General features: G+C 44.8%; 2 protein-coding genes across 3 annotated transcripts in view; one reads left to right on the top strand and one right to left on the bottom strand.

Annotated features, from left to right (window-relative positions):
• The window catches only part of LOC118416682, a 53,018-nt gene extending 38,427 nt beyond the window's left edge, over positions 1 to 14,591 (top strand). Inside the window, exons 32-46 of the mRNA XM_035821902.1 lie at positions 16 to 164; positions 607 to 801; positions 918 to 1,075; positions 1,445 to 1,562; positions 1,993 to 2,082; positions 2,389 to 2,484; positions 2,892 to 2,981; positions 3,277 to 3,429; positions 3,766 to 4,030; positions 4,462 to 4,631; positions 5,040 to 5,308; positions 5,798 to 6,028; positions 6,339 to 6,564; positions 7,046 to 8,680; positions 12,064 to 14,591. Coding sequence (XP_035677795.1) covers positions 16 to 164; positions 607 to 801; positions 918 to 1,075; positions 1,445 to 1,562; positions 1,993 to 2,082; positions 2,389 to 2,484; positions 2,892 to 2,981; positions 3,277 to 3,429; positions 3,766 to 4,030; positions 4,462 to 4,631; positions 5,040 to 5,308; positions 5,798 to 6,028; positions 6,339 to 6,564; positions 7,046 to 8,680; positions 12,064 to 12,950 — 4,732 coding nt within the window. The 3' untranslated portion in view covers positions 12,951 to 14,591. The remainder of the gene's footprint in view (positions 1 to 15; positions 165 to 606; positions 802 to 917; positions 1,076 to 1,444; positions 1,563 to 1,992; positions 2,083 to 2,388; positions 2,485 to 2,891; positions 2,982 to 3,276; positions 3,430 to 3,765; positions 4,031 to 4,461; positions 4,632 to 5,039; positions 5,309 to 5,797; positions 6,029 to 6,338; positions 6,565 to 7,045; positions 8,681 to 12,063) is intronic.
• LOC118420962 (eIF-2-alpha kinase GCN2-like) overlaps positions 13,464 to 16,585 on the bottom strand; it is a 30,055-nt gene continuing 26,933 nt past the window's right edge. For both annotated transcript variants that reach the window (XM_035828075.1, XM_035828067.1), the window contains 4 exons: positions 16,311 to 16,379; positions 15,466 to 15,513; positions 14,976 to 15,094; positions 13,464 to 14,802 (listed from right to left, as the gene is read on the bottom strand). In XM_035828075.1, coding sequence (XP_035683968.1) covers positions 14,745 to 14,802; positions 14,976 to 15,094; positions 15,466 to 15,513; positions 16,311 to 16,379 — 294 coding nt within the window. In that variant the 3' untranslated portion in view covers positions 13,464 to 14,744. The remainder of the gene's footprint in view (positions 14,803 to 14,975; positions 15,095 to 15,465; positions 15,514 to 16,310; positions 16,380 to 16,585) is intronic.

Raw genomic sequence — 16,585 nt, forward strand, 5'->3', positions numbered from 1 at the left:
CTATGCGTGTTGCAGGATTGACGGTGTCCTCCAGCCCGTCGCCCTGGGACAGAGGTACACCCTTGCCAACAACACCGTGCTGCTGGATGTCAGTAACCCATCCGAGGGGAGAGTGGAAGACCCCGGCGCGGTGGTGGCGCTCTTCTCTTTCCAGTTTGTTTCTGGTACGAGGTATAAATGTCCTACTGTTGTCGCCATGACAAACGTCAGTACTCGTGTCCGTAAGGGATGTATCCCCGGATGGGCATTAAAGCTACAAAGTTGTCCTGCTAGATACCGGGGGCACACCTTGGTGTTCCCCGGCTGGTCCCCGGTTCGGAAATGTGATGTTAGCCTTACAGTAGACGCCATGTCCGACTTAAATTCAACCCGATGCCCGACCGGACCCCAAAATACCTTTCCGTGGACGTGAGGCACAGTCCCGTCATGCAGCGGATGTACACAGGAGCGCCAAAAACAGCCCGTGAACAGCCCGCGACAGGGCCCCTTTTTCCACATTGGGACCTTATAAGCCTTAGTAGGCTGCGCTTTGTGACTTTGTTTCTCTGTATGATCTGTTACATTAGACGCCATGACAATCAGTGTGACTCTCTTCTGTCGAAACAGGTGCCAGCATTTCCGTGGACGTGAGACACAGCCCCGTCATGCAGCGGATGTACATGAACGTTATGTTTCTTCCCACCGCCAAGTTCAAGGGCAATACAGACGGGCTCTGTGGCACTCTGGATAACGACCCGGGAAATGACTTCACGGGGCCTGATGGGGTTCTGTTACCAGACGCCATGGCCTTTGCGGAATCCTGTAAGTTAGGGTTTTTATCTTTTTATGCCACTGAACCAGCAAGGGAACTTGTTGACCCATGTGCCACAAGGGCTTTGAATGAATAAACGAACCGAACGTGTACCTGTTTTCTCCAGGGCGTGTGAATGAAACTAACGAGGACGGTGGTCTGGAGGGCAGTTGGTCTTGGACGGCGTCCAACTTCCACCACGGAGACGTGATGGACCACGCCTACACAGACCCGTACTACATCCCTCTGTATGACATCTCAGGCCTCCCGCCAGATCGGCTCAATGTACGAGTAATATCATATATACTAGGTGTTCTTTAGAAAATGTATAGTCGTCATAACAGCTTCTTCGATCCTCAAACATAATGGTATTGTAGGACTTTGGAGCCCAAACTTTGAATATTGTAAATCCATTCATTGCAATATTTGCAACTTATTTTCAACATATTCGTGTGTTTTTTTTACATTTCCTACGAGGGTAAGCAATGCTTTGATCGGTCAGTTTTAGTGTTCTATTCAACAATATGTACCTTTAAAACAATTACATGCAATGGTAATCCTTTCATGAGAAACTTGTAGAATGCTTATGTATGAAGGCTATGATTTAGCATTGTGTAGTGTGCTTAATAGTTTACTCTTATAAATGACCTTCAGGCGGCCCGAGACGCCTGCATCAACAAGAAGCTTCCCAAGGACCTGCTCATCAACTGCGTCTTTGACGTGGCGCTGACGATGGACTCGTCCTTTGCAGAGCAGGGACAGCTGAACCTCGGTACGTGTCTCTCCTCTCGGGCACCGTCTTTAGCGGGACGGTCACCTTCGTTAAGGGTGTTGTACGATTTTGTTGTCATAGAATTATCAAGCAGGTTGTTGCAGACAATGATCTAAGACAGCCTTTTCGGTATCGAGGCAGCTCAAGTTTGCACACTGTGGCACATTAGTGACTTTCCAAATAATACCCGCAATTTGCGATCGTACAACGAATGTGATCAAGCCCTCATTAAGTACATGTGTAATATGAAATGGCTATATACGTCATGTATGTAGAAAGTTAACGAAGCTATCGGAATTATTGTAGACGGTTCTCATTTTAGCACAGAGGACACAGAAAACGCAACAAATGATAAACGCGATACTTGTACCAACCCGGTGGATAGTGATGGGTTTAACCGGTAATATACATCTACCAATTTTCATCACAGAATGTCCTACGGAGTGTACCGGAAAGGGCCGATGTGTTGAAGGAGAGTGCGTGTGTCTGCCCGGCTGGACAGGAGCTGAGTGTGAGACAGGTAGTACAAAACCTTACACTTACGTAGTTATTAAGACTTTTCATCCTTGCGGAGACATAAGGCCATAACTTTTCCCTCCGCCTCCTCCGCGTAGTTTTGGTTCTTTACATGCACGCTCTCTCTATAATCTGTAGACGGAGAGCTAGAAGAATGATTTACTGTGATATGTAGGTTAAGCAATGATACAGGCAGGACCAATGTATGTGTCTATGTACCACAAGGAAGCACTTTGCGCTTGAAGCGTGTTTTCTTAAACCTCCTTGGTTTAAGTTAAGACTTGACGTTGCCTTGCCTGCCTGTTTGAAGGACTGTGCGCCAACTGTTCAAAAGAACACGGGACGTGTTTGGACGGGTTCTGTCAGTGTGACATCGGCTGGGAGGGACCAGGCTGCACCTGGGAAGGTGGGTGTGTCTGACATTTTTATTACCTCCGTGAAAATGGATTTACTGTTCTCGATATGTTTATTTCTTTGTCGTATCGCGTAATCAAGTTTGTTCCTGCTGGCCCGGGTCCAAATTTGTTCCTGGGCCGAGTGTACCCCGAGACTGGCAGGATGGAAGTTAAAGCCTGCGTGCAAACTTCTGCGTGCAGACTGACAGGAAGTGATGACCAATGTCATCAACTTGAAAATGGCATATGTCCGATACTGGATGTGTAATGTTTTGTTTGGATATTTACAATACGTTCAATTTTTGTTGTTGTTTCTCATAATATTGACTTCTTCTGGTTGTGTGGCAAAATGGCGATTTCGTAAAGACTAAAGTGTATATTTGCACTAAAAGTGACATACTGTCCAAACTATTTTTAGCTACGTGCTACAATGTGAACAACTGCACCAGCCCGGAGCACGGTTTGTGTGAAGAAACGGACGTCTGTCAGTGCAACGACGGTTTCAGTGGTAAGTACCTCTTTCCGCGATGATACTGCTGCTACTACTACTACTACCACCACTACTACTACTTCTACGCAAGCACTGCAACATTTCCATACTCTTGGCACACCTCATAGCGCACGATATGAAACATAACGTTAGTGTCGTGTATTTCAAGGATGGTCAGAGTTGTACAAGGGAGACATACGTAAGCCCTTCTGTCCACCCTCGCCACGGTCATATTTTAAACCATTTAAGATTCCCCAAGTAAAGAAACCCCATCATAGACTCTTAACGTTATCATCATCATTTCCCATTGAAGGAATCGACTGCGGCCTGCAGGCCACCTGTTATGACGTGGACGACTGTTCCGGGAACGGCGTGTGCGTGGACTTTGACTGGTGCAGATGTGACGTCGGCTGGACCGGCGAGGATTGCTCGGTACAATCCTGTCAAGACCTCGACTACTGTTCCGGTACAGTGAACCTACAATTTGTACTCCTCTTTCTTTTGCAATGTTGATGCTGGTCTGGTATCCATAGTTTTGTAGCGATCCCACCGCTGCCACCAAATGAAGCAAGAGCAACTAAGAAAGGACGTAGTGGAACTCCAGAACTGACACGACCACGAGGGTCGGTCGTCTTTATTGATTGTCTTTCCGAACTAATATAAACCATATTGTCCCGGACGTGAGACCTTGTCCTCACACTTTTAACCCGGCTTTCGATCAAGCTCGGGTGTTTTTAATGATTTTGTTTGTCCCTTTTAATGACTACTTACAACCGGTCTTGTCTTTACCCCTCCTCGGCAGGCCATGGTGAGTGTATCGCCTATGACGTGTGCGCATGTCACCGCGGATGGAAGGGTCGCAGCTGTGCCCTTCCGGACTGCCCGAAGTTGAGCCAGTGTTCCGGACATGGTGACTGTGTGGCGCCCAACCGCTGCCGGTGTCACTCTGGCTACTTCGGGCGGAACTGCAGCACAACGTTCAACTGCTCGCACCTGAACAACTGTTACAACAACGGCATGTGTGTGGTGGAGAGGCTGGAGGATGGGTCTGTGGCTAACGCGTGTCGGTGAGTGTATCTGACCCAGCTATACATTCATTCTTCACGTAACCCAAGTAATGCATGTATAAAGTGGTGTCTGAAATAAATTCAGGGGCATCAATGTCACAGACACGAAACGTGCCAAAAGTGCCATGACGTACGTTGAATATTACCCAAGGAAAATAAGAGCGAAACTATTCATATGTACAAAACAGTGTCTATAGATGTCTCTTCACCCTGACGCCTCTAGGCCACAGGGCCTGTAAGTTGTCTATAGATGAATGTTTCAATATCAGTTTGCGATATGATATTCTGTAGTCGGGAAAAAAGTTTCCATTTGTTGGCACAATAATATGGACGAGGATGGACGAGGACCAATGATATAGATACGTCTAAGTGATAAGCGTGGTCAGGTTTCATTCAGGAATCGTACTTTAATTTTGCACATTCGTGTTTAGATGCTATCCTGGTTACGGAGGCGCAGACTGTGGCCAAGTGGCATGCGACGAAGTGCGACAGTGTTCCAGGCATGGCCGCTGTGTGGAGCCGAACGTGTGTGAGTGTAACTACGGTTACGCTGGTCACGACTGCAGCCGCTACACGTGCCAGGGGATGCACTACTGCTCAGGTAAAACCCTATAGCCTAGCTTTTTGTTTAGACTTAACTAGTAAAACAATCCGGCCTGATATAGCAGAGTCGAAAACAAGGACTAATGCATAGCGATGGGTTGGGCTCTTCGGACTTTTCTGTTACATTGCCATTGAGTAGAACAGTGTATCGTATGTCATCCTTGAATGTGTCAAATTTGATTAGTCTCTACCAGACTCCGTTAGTTGTTGGAACATAGTAAATATCAGTCGTAGGAATTGACCTGTCGTAGAATTACAACCAACGGGCAAATCATATAGATCAGTTCTTCAAGCTCTCTGATAAAATAATTCCACTATTTTGGCCAATTTGTACAATTTTCAGTCCGCCAAGAGGCCTGGTAGAGACTAAGATTTGACATGAACTTAACAAAAATATACTTCACAGGACACGGTGTGTGTATTGGGTACGACGTGTGCTACTGCCATTCCCTGTGGTACGGCCGCGCCTGTAGCGAGCCTGACTGCACGAGGGTGAACCATTGCTCGTCCCAGGGTACGTGCATCTCACCGGACACCTGTGACTGTTTCCCCGGCTTCGATGGGGAGGACTGCAGCCGTGCGTCCACGGTGAACGAGCACCCACCTGTCTTCGAGCCTGACTTCTACAATGTGACCATCTTAGAGAATGTCCCCATAGGTAGCAAAATACTATCGGTAAGCTATCTGTTATCACGTCATTTGGTATTACCTTAAGAACGGTCAAGAAGACTTGGCCTGAAAGTTTGTATGTGGTTAGGCTTTGTTATATCGAAAAATTTGGAGAATTTGAGGGGCCCCCAGATGACTTTTCTTGGTACTTCAGCAGAATTTCTTCTTCCCTTATCTAGTTTAGAACTCTTTAAATGCCGCTTAGAGAACCGCTATGAAATCTCCATATAAATACATGTAGCTTCAATATGAGGATGGGACTAGGTGAGGTGAGGTGAGCTTCAATATACCAAGCTTAGAAAGGGGGGATTTCGGACAACTTTCGTTGTTGAGAGTTAGCATTTCACTCTTTTTATGAACATGAATTTAATTATCAGGCCCAACACCATCTATCCAACCTGCTGCGCTACCTCCAATTTTCGATAAAGCCCGCTTAGTCATGAACAAATATGGCGCAGTAGCTTTTACAATGATTAACACCTTTCATCCCCGTAGCCCAACGGATATGACGAAGACGGTGGGAAAAACGGTTTGCTGACGTTCACCCTGCTGCCGTTCGGCGCCTACAACTTGTTCACCATCGACACTCGCACGGGAGATGTCTACACCTCAGCTGATGTGGACTATGAGAGACTGCGCATGCCTTCCATCCAGCTCACCGTCGTTGCCACTGACAAAGGAACCAATCCTCTAGCAGCGACGGCAGCGGTCAACGTCAATGTGCAGGTCTGGCTGCTGCAAGATGTTTTCAAAATGTTTTCTAGCTGCTGTTACTGTTTTGCGATGAGATTAACCGAAGGATAGAGCAGGCAGATTGAAATAGCATTATCACTTTGGTCCTTTGTCTTCACTTTCCTCAACGGCAATCGGATGTTCCTGTTAAGAAGGGAAAATCAGCAATGGTTTTGAAGTTAAAACTTACACTTAACACTTACTTTTAGCAAGCTACAAGTAGCATGTCAGTCCCAGAGCTTCGCTGTTCACATTATCAATTAATAATTTCTAACACACAGCCTACAACAATTCATGATTTCAGGATCTGAACGACAACTGTCCCGTGTTTTACGCCAACATCCCCCTGTTCGTGAACTTCCCGACGACAACAGAGCCCGGTACAATACTGGCCGTGACCAGGGCACATGACTGGGACAGCGGTAAGAACGGTGAAATCTGGTACATACTCGACCAGGACACCAACATCAACCTGTTCGACATCCACTGGGACAGCGGCGTCATCAGGAGTATAGACCAGCTGCCTGCCGGTAAGGGCCCGGTCACAATCATTCGTACGATCATCGTATGGTTGCCGTACGATCACTGAGGGAATTCTTGGGGCATACACATGTCGAACAAAACTAGTCTGTTTTACAAAAAATGTTGTTTTTGATCCAAAGCCTGCTTGAAAAAGTGACGATGTAAAATCCTACGTTGGGCTAAAGCAAAAGAAGTGGGAAATCACGGAAGGCTTGGAGTGGTTTCAAGTTTCGACACTTTTGACTTTGAAATTGTCACCATTTAAAATCAAGATTGGCAATATCTAAGATAATTCAGAAACACAATAATGGGACATTTGGTCATGAATGGGATATCTCTTCGGCATTTATCACAAGAAGTGGTCTACTATACATTCCTTCAGAACCTGTATTACTGTAGAACGTTTTCATAAAAATGTCAACAAAGCCACTGAAAGAAATGAATGCATGAATGGCATTTCATTGTTCATATTTCTTATTTTGTACACAGGTGTGCACAGAATAGGTGTGATAGCATCCGATAAAGGCGAGGCTCCGTGCTCTAGGCGCATTGTCATCACCCTGCTTGTAAGTAAGGTTGTAAGGAAGCTGTCAACCTCGCCTGGTTCCCCCTATACTTACGAGTACGACATAGAACCGGACGAGGAAGAGGAAGAGGAGGAGGAGGTGTTTGTAGAGCCCACCAGTGCCAGCACCGAGGAGTTCGACGTCATCGCCTGGTTAACGTCCGGTCAAGACCGCCAGCCCACATCTGTGGTTCCGGAGGGAAGCACGCTGGAAATGGAATTCTCCGCGACCGCCATCGGCAGCGACGAGACGGGCAGCCCGACCAGTTCAGCCGAAAAGACGCTCGACGAGTTCTTACGGTCCAGGTTGGGTACAAAGGATCCCGGCAACACGGCGGAAGGTAGTTCAGTAGATGCCGGAGAACCTCTTGAAATCGTGGTGGACAGTGAACCTCTTCCCGGTCCCGACACGGAAAGCAGCGCGACGAGCAGTGGGTCTGACTTAAACGACGACCAACTTAAGGAAAGCGACTTACCTCTGACATCTTCTACTTCTGATGATGATGTTGAAGATGCATCAGATCAAGATGAGTCCAACCCGTCTGCGTCTGGCACAGGGGAGATAGATACACCCGTTGCTGAGAAAATTAACACAAGCACGCCTGTCCCTGATGGAAAAGAACAAACAAACCCACCTACTACTACTGCTGCAGCTATTATTACCACTACTGCTGCAGGTACTACTACCACTACTGCTGCAGCTACTACTTCCACTTCTACCACTGCTACTACTACGACGACGGTGAAGACGACTACTGCTACCACTACTACTACTGCAGCAAGCAACACCGAGCCAGCGCCTATAAGACCGCGAAAAGGCAAACCTCAACTGGAAGGCGTTTCAGCACCCAGTCCAACCATGGGGGATGTTACAAGCAAAGCAGACCCTCCAACACCGGCGTCTGAAAACACTGTAGAGACCGTCTTTTCAGGCATAGAAAATGCTGAACCTCCTGTAGAGTACGGTGATACCCTTGAATTTGATTTCTTTGGCACACTGACTCCACTCGAGGAAATTCCAGATCCCACACCAAAAACCACGTTGGAGCGAAACGGACAGTCCCTAATTCGAGAGTCGTCTCGAGAAAATGAGCTGCCTACAGAAGACCGAAGTTTGCTGCGATCGGAGGTGTTCGATGAATCGGGCGGAGACAGTAACATCGTGACGGATCCTATCCGGCCAAGCCCCGGGATCGGTGCAACAGGTCCGCGCAACTTGCAATTCCCCGGATGGAGAGAAAGTGTTCAATACAAACAGCTGGCAGCGCTGGGCAGACAGGACCTAGACGCCGATAGCGAAGAAGACAGAGACCCGCTCCGGGCACGGGGGGCACTCGCCCAGTTTGCCGGAGGGGAGGAAACCGTACCTGTTGGACACAAACCGCCGCCTGCCCATGGTAAACAGGACCCGGGCGGCTCCGTAGCACGAAGTGGAGATAGAGAAGCAGTCACGAGGGGAGGGAAGAAGCGACAGCCGGCCTCTCCACGCCCTCCCACCCCGCTCCCCGTCCCGTCACCCGCGCCCACGTCCAAGCCACAGACAACCACAAAGTCCACGGGTAATGAACCAAAAGTAGTCGCTTTTGAATTTCAGGGTATTTTCATAGATGATGAGTCAAATGTATCCATCTAAGTAGAGTTTCATATCATATCATATCATGTGCCAAGTGCACAACCACAAACTGACGTGTCCCTACTGTACTACATTCCATGACATTTATGCATGGTAAGACGTATCATCCATTGTTTTCTGACATAGTTTTTTTTTTATTTCGTTGACGGACTGTATATTTTGGGTTTTGTTTTTTCCTTAACCCTTATCAGAAACTAGCTAGATTAGAGGTTGCGTAAAATATAAAGTTTAGTAAAATATAAAAGATAAGCTTTATAAACCCTAAAGTTGAGATTTAATCGTAAAATTAAAGCTCGGTTTTTCATATAAGCTGCTGGCAAAATTTATACTTTTAATATTACAAAAAATACTATCAACAAGGTGCAGTTCTCAATATTCAAAGATCAAGCATTACAGGTCAGTTACTGAAAGTGGCCAGAAGACTTGTACATAGGTCATTGAAGCTTATAACTAAGCTATCAACGTTTTCAACAACAGCAGTAGCAGGGAAGTAAGAAAAGGAAGCGCCTGGATTATCATCTATCAGTTATATATTTTCCGTTCCGGCTTTGTCAAAGTGTGTTATTTTCTGCATGGTGTCCTGTTGAGTTGGGGTGTACATACAGCTGCGTAATCATATTATTACATTTTGCGTTTTAGCATGATATTTTGCTGAGCCTGCGGTTTGAGATATGTTCTAACTTGCCTGTAATTAAGTGAACTGTAGATGGAATGTAACTAAAAAGTTATGTGGAGGTCGCGAAGAATGCATGCCGAACGAAAGTGTGCCGGCCATCTATGTTTATATACAATCCCTGAAAGGGTTTATCCAGAAGAAGTAACAGTAGTAGCTGCTTTTGCTCGCTTGAAATAAAGAATACGTTTAACTATTTGTGCTTTTCGTTCTTTTGTGTTCGTCTTGTTTTTGCATTGATTTTGTTGTATTTCTTTTTGGTTTAAATGGTCCATCATTTTGTTCATGACTATACATGCACACTCCTTTAAGTACTTGCAATATACCCCCTTCTCGTTGCTAAACCCTTCACATAGTTTGAACTACTAGACTGTGTATATAGATTAAGCGCAATTGCAGTTCTCTTATTTATAAAATCTATAGTATAGGGTTCTGAGTAGTGCATGTCTGGAATGGTGCATGCTGTCTTGACGTGTTCCTGCATGTGTAAATGTTAACTGCTACTGTTCTTTATTCATCCACAGTGTGCTTTCTTCTAACACTGTAGGTGCCACGTCTTTCCATTAAAACATGTTATACATGTGAAATCATACAATGAATTTCCTGCAACATCCTGTAAAACTATATGGTCACACAGCATTCAGATATGCCATTTAGATTTATCATTACGTGCACTTGTTTTGGTATGACGAGGTCAGTTTCGTCACACCGTGAGACGTGGTACCTACACGATGTTCATTGCACTCCATGATCCACTAACGCCTGTGTTTACTAACCACAACTACCTTACTAACAGGTAAGAAGAAGAAGAAGAAAAGTCGGTGGCAGAGGCCGTCAAAATACAATGGACCCGTTAGTCCCGGCGCCATCGCCGGGGGTTGCATGGTCATCTCCATGGCCCTTCTCATGCTAGCCGTCATCCAACGACAAAACCGTGAAAAGGTGGAACGTAAACGGATCATCAAGTGGATATCATCCATACCTAACAACCTGGACGACTTTGACATGTCCAACATAGAGCCTTTCACGGTCCCCATATCCCAGACTTCGCCACAAAGAACTAGCAGAACTACAACTGTAGAGATAGAAACGTGCGACAGACAGCGGCAGCCTTTAGTAAGAAGCCAGAGCGAACACCTGCCCAGGGACCAGGAGCGCCGGCCTGCGTCCTTCCCGTACTGTACTGCATGCACAACTCAGTCCAGCCTCACTTCGTCAGACAGCAGCAACCGTGCGCTGCTCAGCACCAAATCTGTGTCCGAGGCTTCCAGCGCAGTAGTCACAGAGAGCTCGGCGGAATGCTGACATCTGTACTGGGCTGTGAAATATATCTATGCATAAAACTCTATCTTTGTGAACCGACCGTGGAACGTGATAGTTGTGTAGACGACCGTGGAAGGCGTGCATTGTGTCATAACAGGACAGCAACTTTTACAAACCTCTGAAAAGTTGGTGTAGTCAAAAGTGCAACATGGATTCAAAATAAGATTATACTGACATAGTTGTCAGTCAGGTTGATTGCAGTAAAGTAGTGTGGTGATTCCACAACTAAAATTCTGGCAGCACAAAACATTAGCTAGGTAATAATGAGAAATAGAATAAATAACAATGCCCAAATTCATATTAAGCACAGTTGAGCGAAAACGTTGTGCATGGGCCATCCAATGGCCGACGCTATCTGCGGACGCTAGGACGTTCTTGACTTAAAACCACAGCGATTTAAATAGAATGGCCACGAAGTCTTGTGCAATAGCTAAGGAGAGGAGTGAAGAGCGAAAAAAAACGTAGTAGGGTACGTTAAGGAATATCAAAAGTGGCCTTTAATGAAAAAAAGCATAAATATTATAATTATCATATTATAATGAGTAATGTCACATGTGAAGGACATCACAGCCATCATCTAACAAAACCATTCTATATATCCATACTTTATATATCACGTTACGTGTACTATAGACTCCATATTGGAGGACTGACCATACATTTTGAAAGACTAACGTTTGTAACAAAAATAATATGATATTTATGCTCTCGAAGATCATTTCATGATATTGATACCAGTGACGTTGATCTATACAGTCTGCTCTGCTACCGTAACACACTGAGATGAAATTGCTTGCTGTGATGAGAATGTTGCATTTGGTGCGTGTCCGTGTTTACATGACTTACTCCAGACTTGGTCAGTTGTAGTGCACTTATTCCGATTGTGCCAGTTTGTTAGCATTATTAACGGTCATATGTCTCTGGTGCTCGAAACAGATCGCTGCCAGGGCCTGTGCAAAATATCATGGCATGACATGTAATCGCATCAACCATGTAGGTGACCGCATCTGCGCCATTACTGAAGCCTTGCCGTTTCAAATCTGTGTGAATAGTGTTACATGTATACAGACAGCACCTGTCATGTAGTGTTATCGAATGTCCAGCATCGTCTCTGTCCGAGCGTATGTGTGACGCTGATGATGTCAAGTTTGTGTGAACCAATGCACGATACCATCACTTGGAAGCGCCATGACATCTGTGCTGTCACTAACAGCATGGTGCCTGGAGTGGACATGGTGGAAAGATATTTCTCCACATAGGCACGGTGCATATTTACGCAAACTGAGAGGCAACATTTCCCATTGACATGCTAGGTGGTGAAAAAGGATTACGACCAGTCTACGTCGCAAGCATCGTGGTGGGAGTGGCCGTTTTCTTCACCTGCGTGGCGCTGGCCTGCATCAAATGTCGTCGGACAGACCATCGGCGGCGGCGGCGCAACGCCAAAAACGAGAAAGTTCGACGGTGGATCGCTTCTATTCCCGCAGACGTCGACTTTGACTTCATCCCGATGCAAGACATGGGCAGGATCGACTGGAGGCACAGCAACAGCCTGCCCAGACGCCCCCACAGTCTGGCACGGGCGTCCATGTTGAGCACCCGGACTGACAAGACTGGATCCACAGCTAGTGGATATCACTCTGCTATGGAGTCATTGGACGAATCGGGTCGCCTGAGGAGAGAACGCTTGGGGACTGCTGGGTACCTCAAGTCCATAGAGGATGAGGCTGAAGACGACCCCCAGGCTCATCCACAACAGGAGCGTCCGACTCGCCCAGAAACTCCAACCCTCCCAGAAGAGCCGAGCAAGCGCGACGACGGAGAGCGTCTGAGACTGGAGCGCCTGATATACGCGGGGTACACAACCCCGTCACAGACAAGAAGTGTAGAAGAGAAAGAAAAGAAGGAGACCCTTCCAAAGTCGGAAAGCCATCAGATGAGAATGGATCGTCTGTCCATAGCTGGTTACGCTCCACGAGAACCCAAGGCAAACCCTGCGGATCCCGGCACAGACTCCGCCGCAGAGACTGGCTACACCACCGCTGTGGAGTCACCGGACGACGACTCGCCCATTGCATCAGGCAGTACGACTTTGGAACGGCCAGAAGTAATATTACGTATTGACGAAGAGACGGACATAGAAAAAGAAATATTACCTACAGCCGATGATATTGTTGTGAACGACATAGCTCTAGACTAGGGGTCACGTGGTGTACATATCGTTGGGTTATCGTTAGATGGTTGGTTGGGGATGTACTTTACTGATAAAGGAAGCACATCCCCAGTCTTGCTTTATTTCCAGTAGAGAATGCATGACTGTGCAATCTTTAAGAAAAAGGACGGCGTTTTCTAATGAATGTGAATGAAATATTTAAGAAGCCACGAGAGGCACTCAGGGGGAACAAGTGGAGACGTCCACAGCAACTGTTGCTGCTATTCTACAAGTTTCCGAGGACTTTGAAGAGGACATTCCTTACGTTGTTGTCAAATCATGTTGATGAACCTACCTCCCTTTAATATAAGCAAACAGCCAACCCGCTATTCTTCCCTTGTTTGACCATCTTGGAATCATTGACAGTTTTCTGATAGTGTTCATTCTTTGTAGTGAAATTATGACAAGGACTTTCTTGCAAGCTTACTGAATGGTACAACAGAGAATGTGTCCAAAATCACAAACATTTCAAATCGCTCTGTAGAAAACAGAAATAATATCTTCTGGAAGAGATAAGTTTATTCTCATGACTGTCTGATAAAAAATAAACTATCTCTGCATACTGGCAACTAGTGTACTTACTTTTCTAATTGGTCTTCCTGAATACAAAGGTTCTAATAGTGATGATTCACATTTAAACTTTGCAATACAAAATGACCAATAAAGTGGGTATTTCACTGGACTGTACCAAATTTTGTAAGATAGTAAAAGGCCTTCACTAAGCGGCATAAACCAGTGCCAATTGGCCCCAATTTCTTGCAATTTAAAAAAAATGTAATTGGCAAAATAAGCGCAAAGATCCTTTATCACTGCAAATATCTTTTTCATATGAATTCTTTGTCATTGTACATCGATTTTTCGATTAGCCCAATGTCTTAGCATAATTTGGTACAGTATAGTGATATACCCTCTCTATGGCACAGGCTCTGATTGTACATTTGTATCTGATAAATATCATCCCCTATCCCAACTTGGCACATGGAAACAAAAGCAGCTTATCTGCTAAATCATGGACAGTAATCTGCAATTCATACTTTGCACATACATTAATCAACATCATTTTTTACACTAGAAAAAAATTTAGTTTTGAGGAGACTACTGATAATCCTCAACCACAGCTTCCAAACAGTTTCAAAACAATTTTGCATATTGCAGTCAGAAGAAGGACCTCTTTCCATTGCCTGGGAGGTCTCTAGTAACAAATTGTTCCATTCATGAAAATTAGACAAGTACAACCAAAAGTAACAATAAAAAAACTGAGAATGAGCTTGATCCTTACATTTGCTTGAAGATTATATCAGAGGATCCACCCATGTAAATGATACATACTGAATGGAGAGGTAGGCACTGGGACTTGCATAGCAATAGCACAATGTCACATAAAAGCCAGGTAAAACTAAATGCAACATTTCTTTTGTAACTTCATCATACCCTTACTGTCAGTTACGTGCTTGTGTGAGGACAGTTTATGTTTGATGAGAATGTAGCCAAATTAAGGGTACGCTTGAAACAACCCCTATAAAATGATACAAACCTGTAAAGTTTAGCCCCTGTATGGTCTACCTTGAGCATTTGGAGTGGGCAATTAAAAACTAAGTAAAAAGTACATCTATGAAGTTCTAAAAAAAAGACATTTTCAACAAGTGATCTGCTTCTTTTTCAAATCTGATGTCCAAACATCTTAACATATACTGGCATATTGTAGCACAAGGCTATCACAATACAGCATTCTGTTGTTATGTCTAACTTACACAGTACTGTAGCAGCAAGGGTACTGGGTACTCAAAACAGCAGCCTGTAGTAGTCATCTTTGTAGCTGAACAACACTGACACAGGAACCCTGCAGCCAAAAAGAGCACAGAATGTTTTAATGTTTGTTTATGGCCCCGTTCATGATGCAAAAAATGAAACGGTCCTATCCGTTTGGCAAGCTGAAACAGATACATTTGTCATTATGAACGCTCTGTTTCACTATTTGCAAAATTTCAATCTGCACAAATGACATCTACTCACACAGCATCTATCTTGACTTCCCGGATGGTTTCACAGATACGAGACAGGTACTTCTTCTGCTTGGGCTGTTTGGACATCAGGGTGTGCATGCTCTCTTCAAACACATCCTCATCATCAAACTGGTGAGAAGAGAATATTCTTGAACGGGTATCTTACAGAACCGTGCCTGTTTGTGCTAATTGTGCCTGGTATCAAAAAACGGTTGTGAATGACTGGCACAAACAGGTGAAAATTTGTTGCCTAAATTGCAAAAATTTGCAATTTGGAAAATGTTGCAATGGGTGCAAAATGGCAAACTTATCATATTTCATAACATTTATGTTGTGCCGTTATATGTATCATAATAGAACATACCACTAAAATATCTTGATGTATTCTTAATCATTGCAGATGTAATAGTATTTTGCATGTTGTGTCCTTGAAATCTTGGCACAAGAAATCATCATTTCTTTTGCATAGAAAGGAAGACATAATAACAATGTAGTTTTACCTCAAGAGTTGCAGCAATTGTCTTCACAAGCTGGGACTGTAGCTCCACCTACAAGGGGTTATACTCGCATTAAGTTAAATGCATCTTAATACATCATCATCATTGGCCTCCGTCCGTCTAAAGAGACGATGGGTTTTGGTCATGGTTGACATCTTCTTTAATACAATAACAACAAATTTAGCTCAAGTCCCTGTCACAAAAGCTGACCATGGCCTCCGGACCTTCTCTATGGTTGGAAGTTAGATTGTCAGTGAGGTTGAGTCTCAACTGTTGTCTGCGCAGACAGATTACTAGTATGCATTTTGAAAAATCGAATTTACAAAAGGCACATTCAGTTTTGACCGGTGCAATGGCCAAGTGGGTAGAGTGTTCGCCTTGCATTCAGTAGGTCGTGAGTTCGATCCCCGGCCGAGTCATACCAAAGACTTTAAAAATGGTACATGCTGCTTTCTCTGCTTAGCACTCAGCACTAATGAGGAAGAGTATGGAAGTTAAACACACATCACTACCAGCGGACCAGCCCCCTGCTGTAGTGGCTTGCACATGTGTGGCCCAAGGGCTACAGAAATGAAGATGGGCGCCACCCCTACGCATCTGCTACTGATGTACGGGCAACTTTTTTTTTTTAACATTCGATCAGACAAGTAAACTGGAACTAAAATATGGTGACTTCTTGGCTGTTCCCAACCCAGCAACCATCTCGGATGGGGAGTGGTCGCAAGCAATGTCGTGTGAAGGTCCTGAATTTGTCACTGGGGCTTCAACAATGTCACATATTGGTGTTTGATAGGAATGAAAATTCACAATGGTCTTAGTCTTTGTTAAAAGTAAGTAAATATACTCACTGCCACAACCTCCACTACAGTCTTAGGTGCAATGGTACCCTGAAGCACCGGCTGTAGTCGAGACATTATCTGAGAAAAGACAAACATGTTGCTTAATCTAAAACAACATCTTCACAGTTATAAAAAGGCTACTGACATGAAGATATCTTATGCATCATCATTATCATCATAGAGTCAATTCCAAGTCACCGAGATGGTTTTGAAATAATACTTGTAATAAGTTTGAACTATTTTGAGTAAAAGAACATTTCAGTCACTAAAGTTCGAAATTGTTC

This window comes from Branchiostoma floridae, chromosome 1 (genome assembly GCF_000003815.2).
Source record: "Branchiostoma floridae strain S238N-H82 chromosome 1, Bfl_VNyyK, whole genome shotgun sequence".
In the NCBI taxonomy this organism is placed as follows: Eukaryota; Metazoa; Chordata; class Leptocardii; order Amphioxiformes; family Branchiostomatidae; genus Branchiostoma; species Branchiostoma floridae.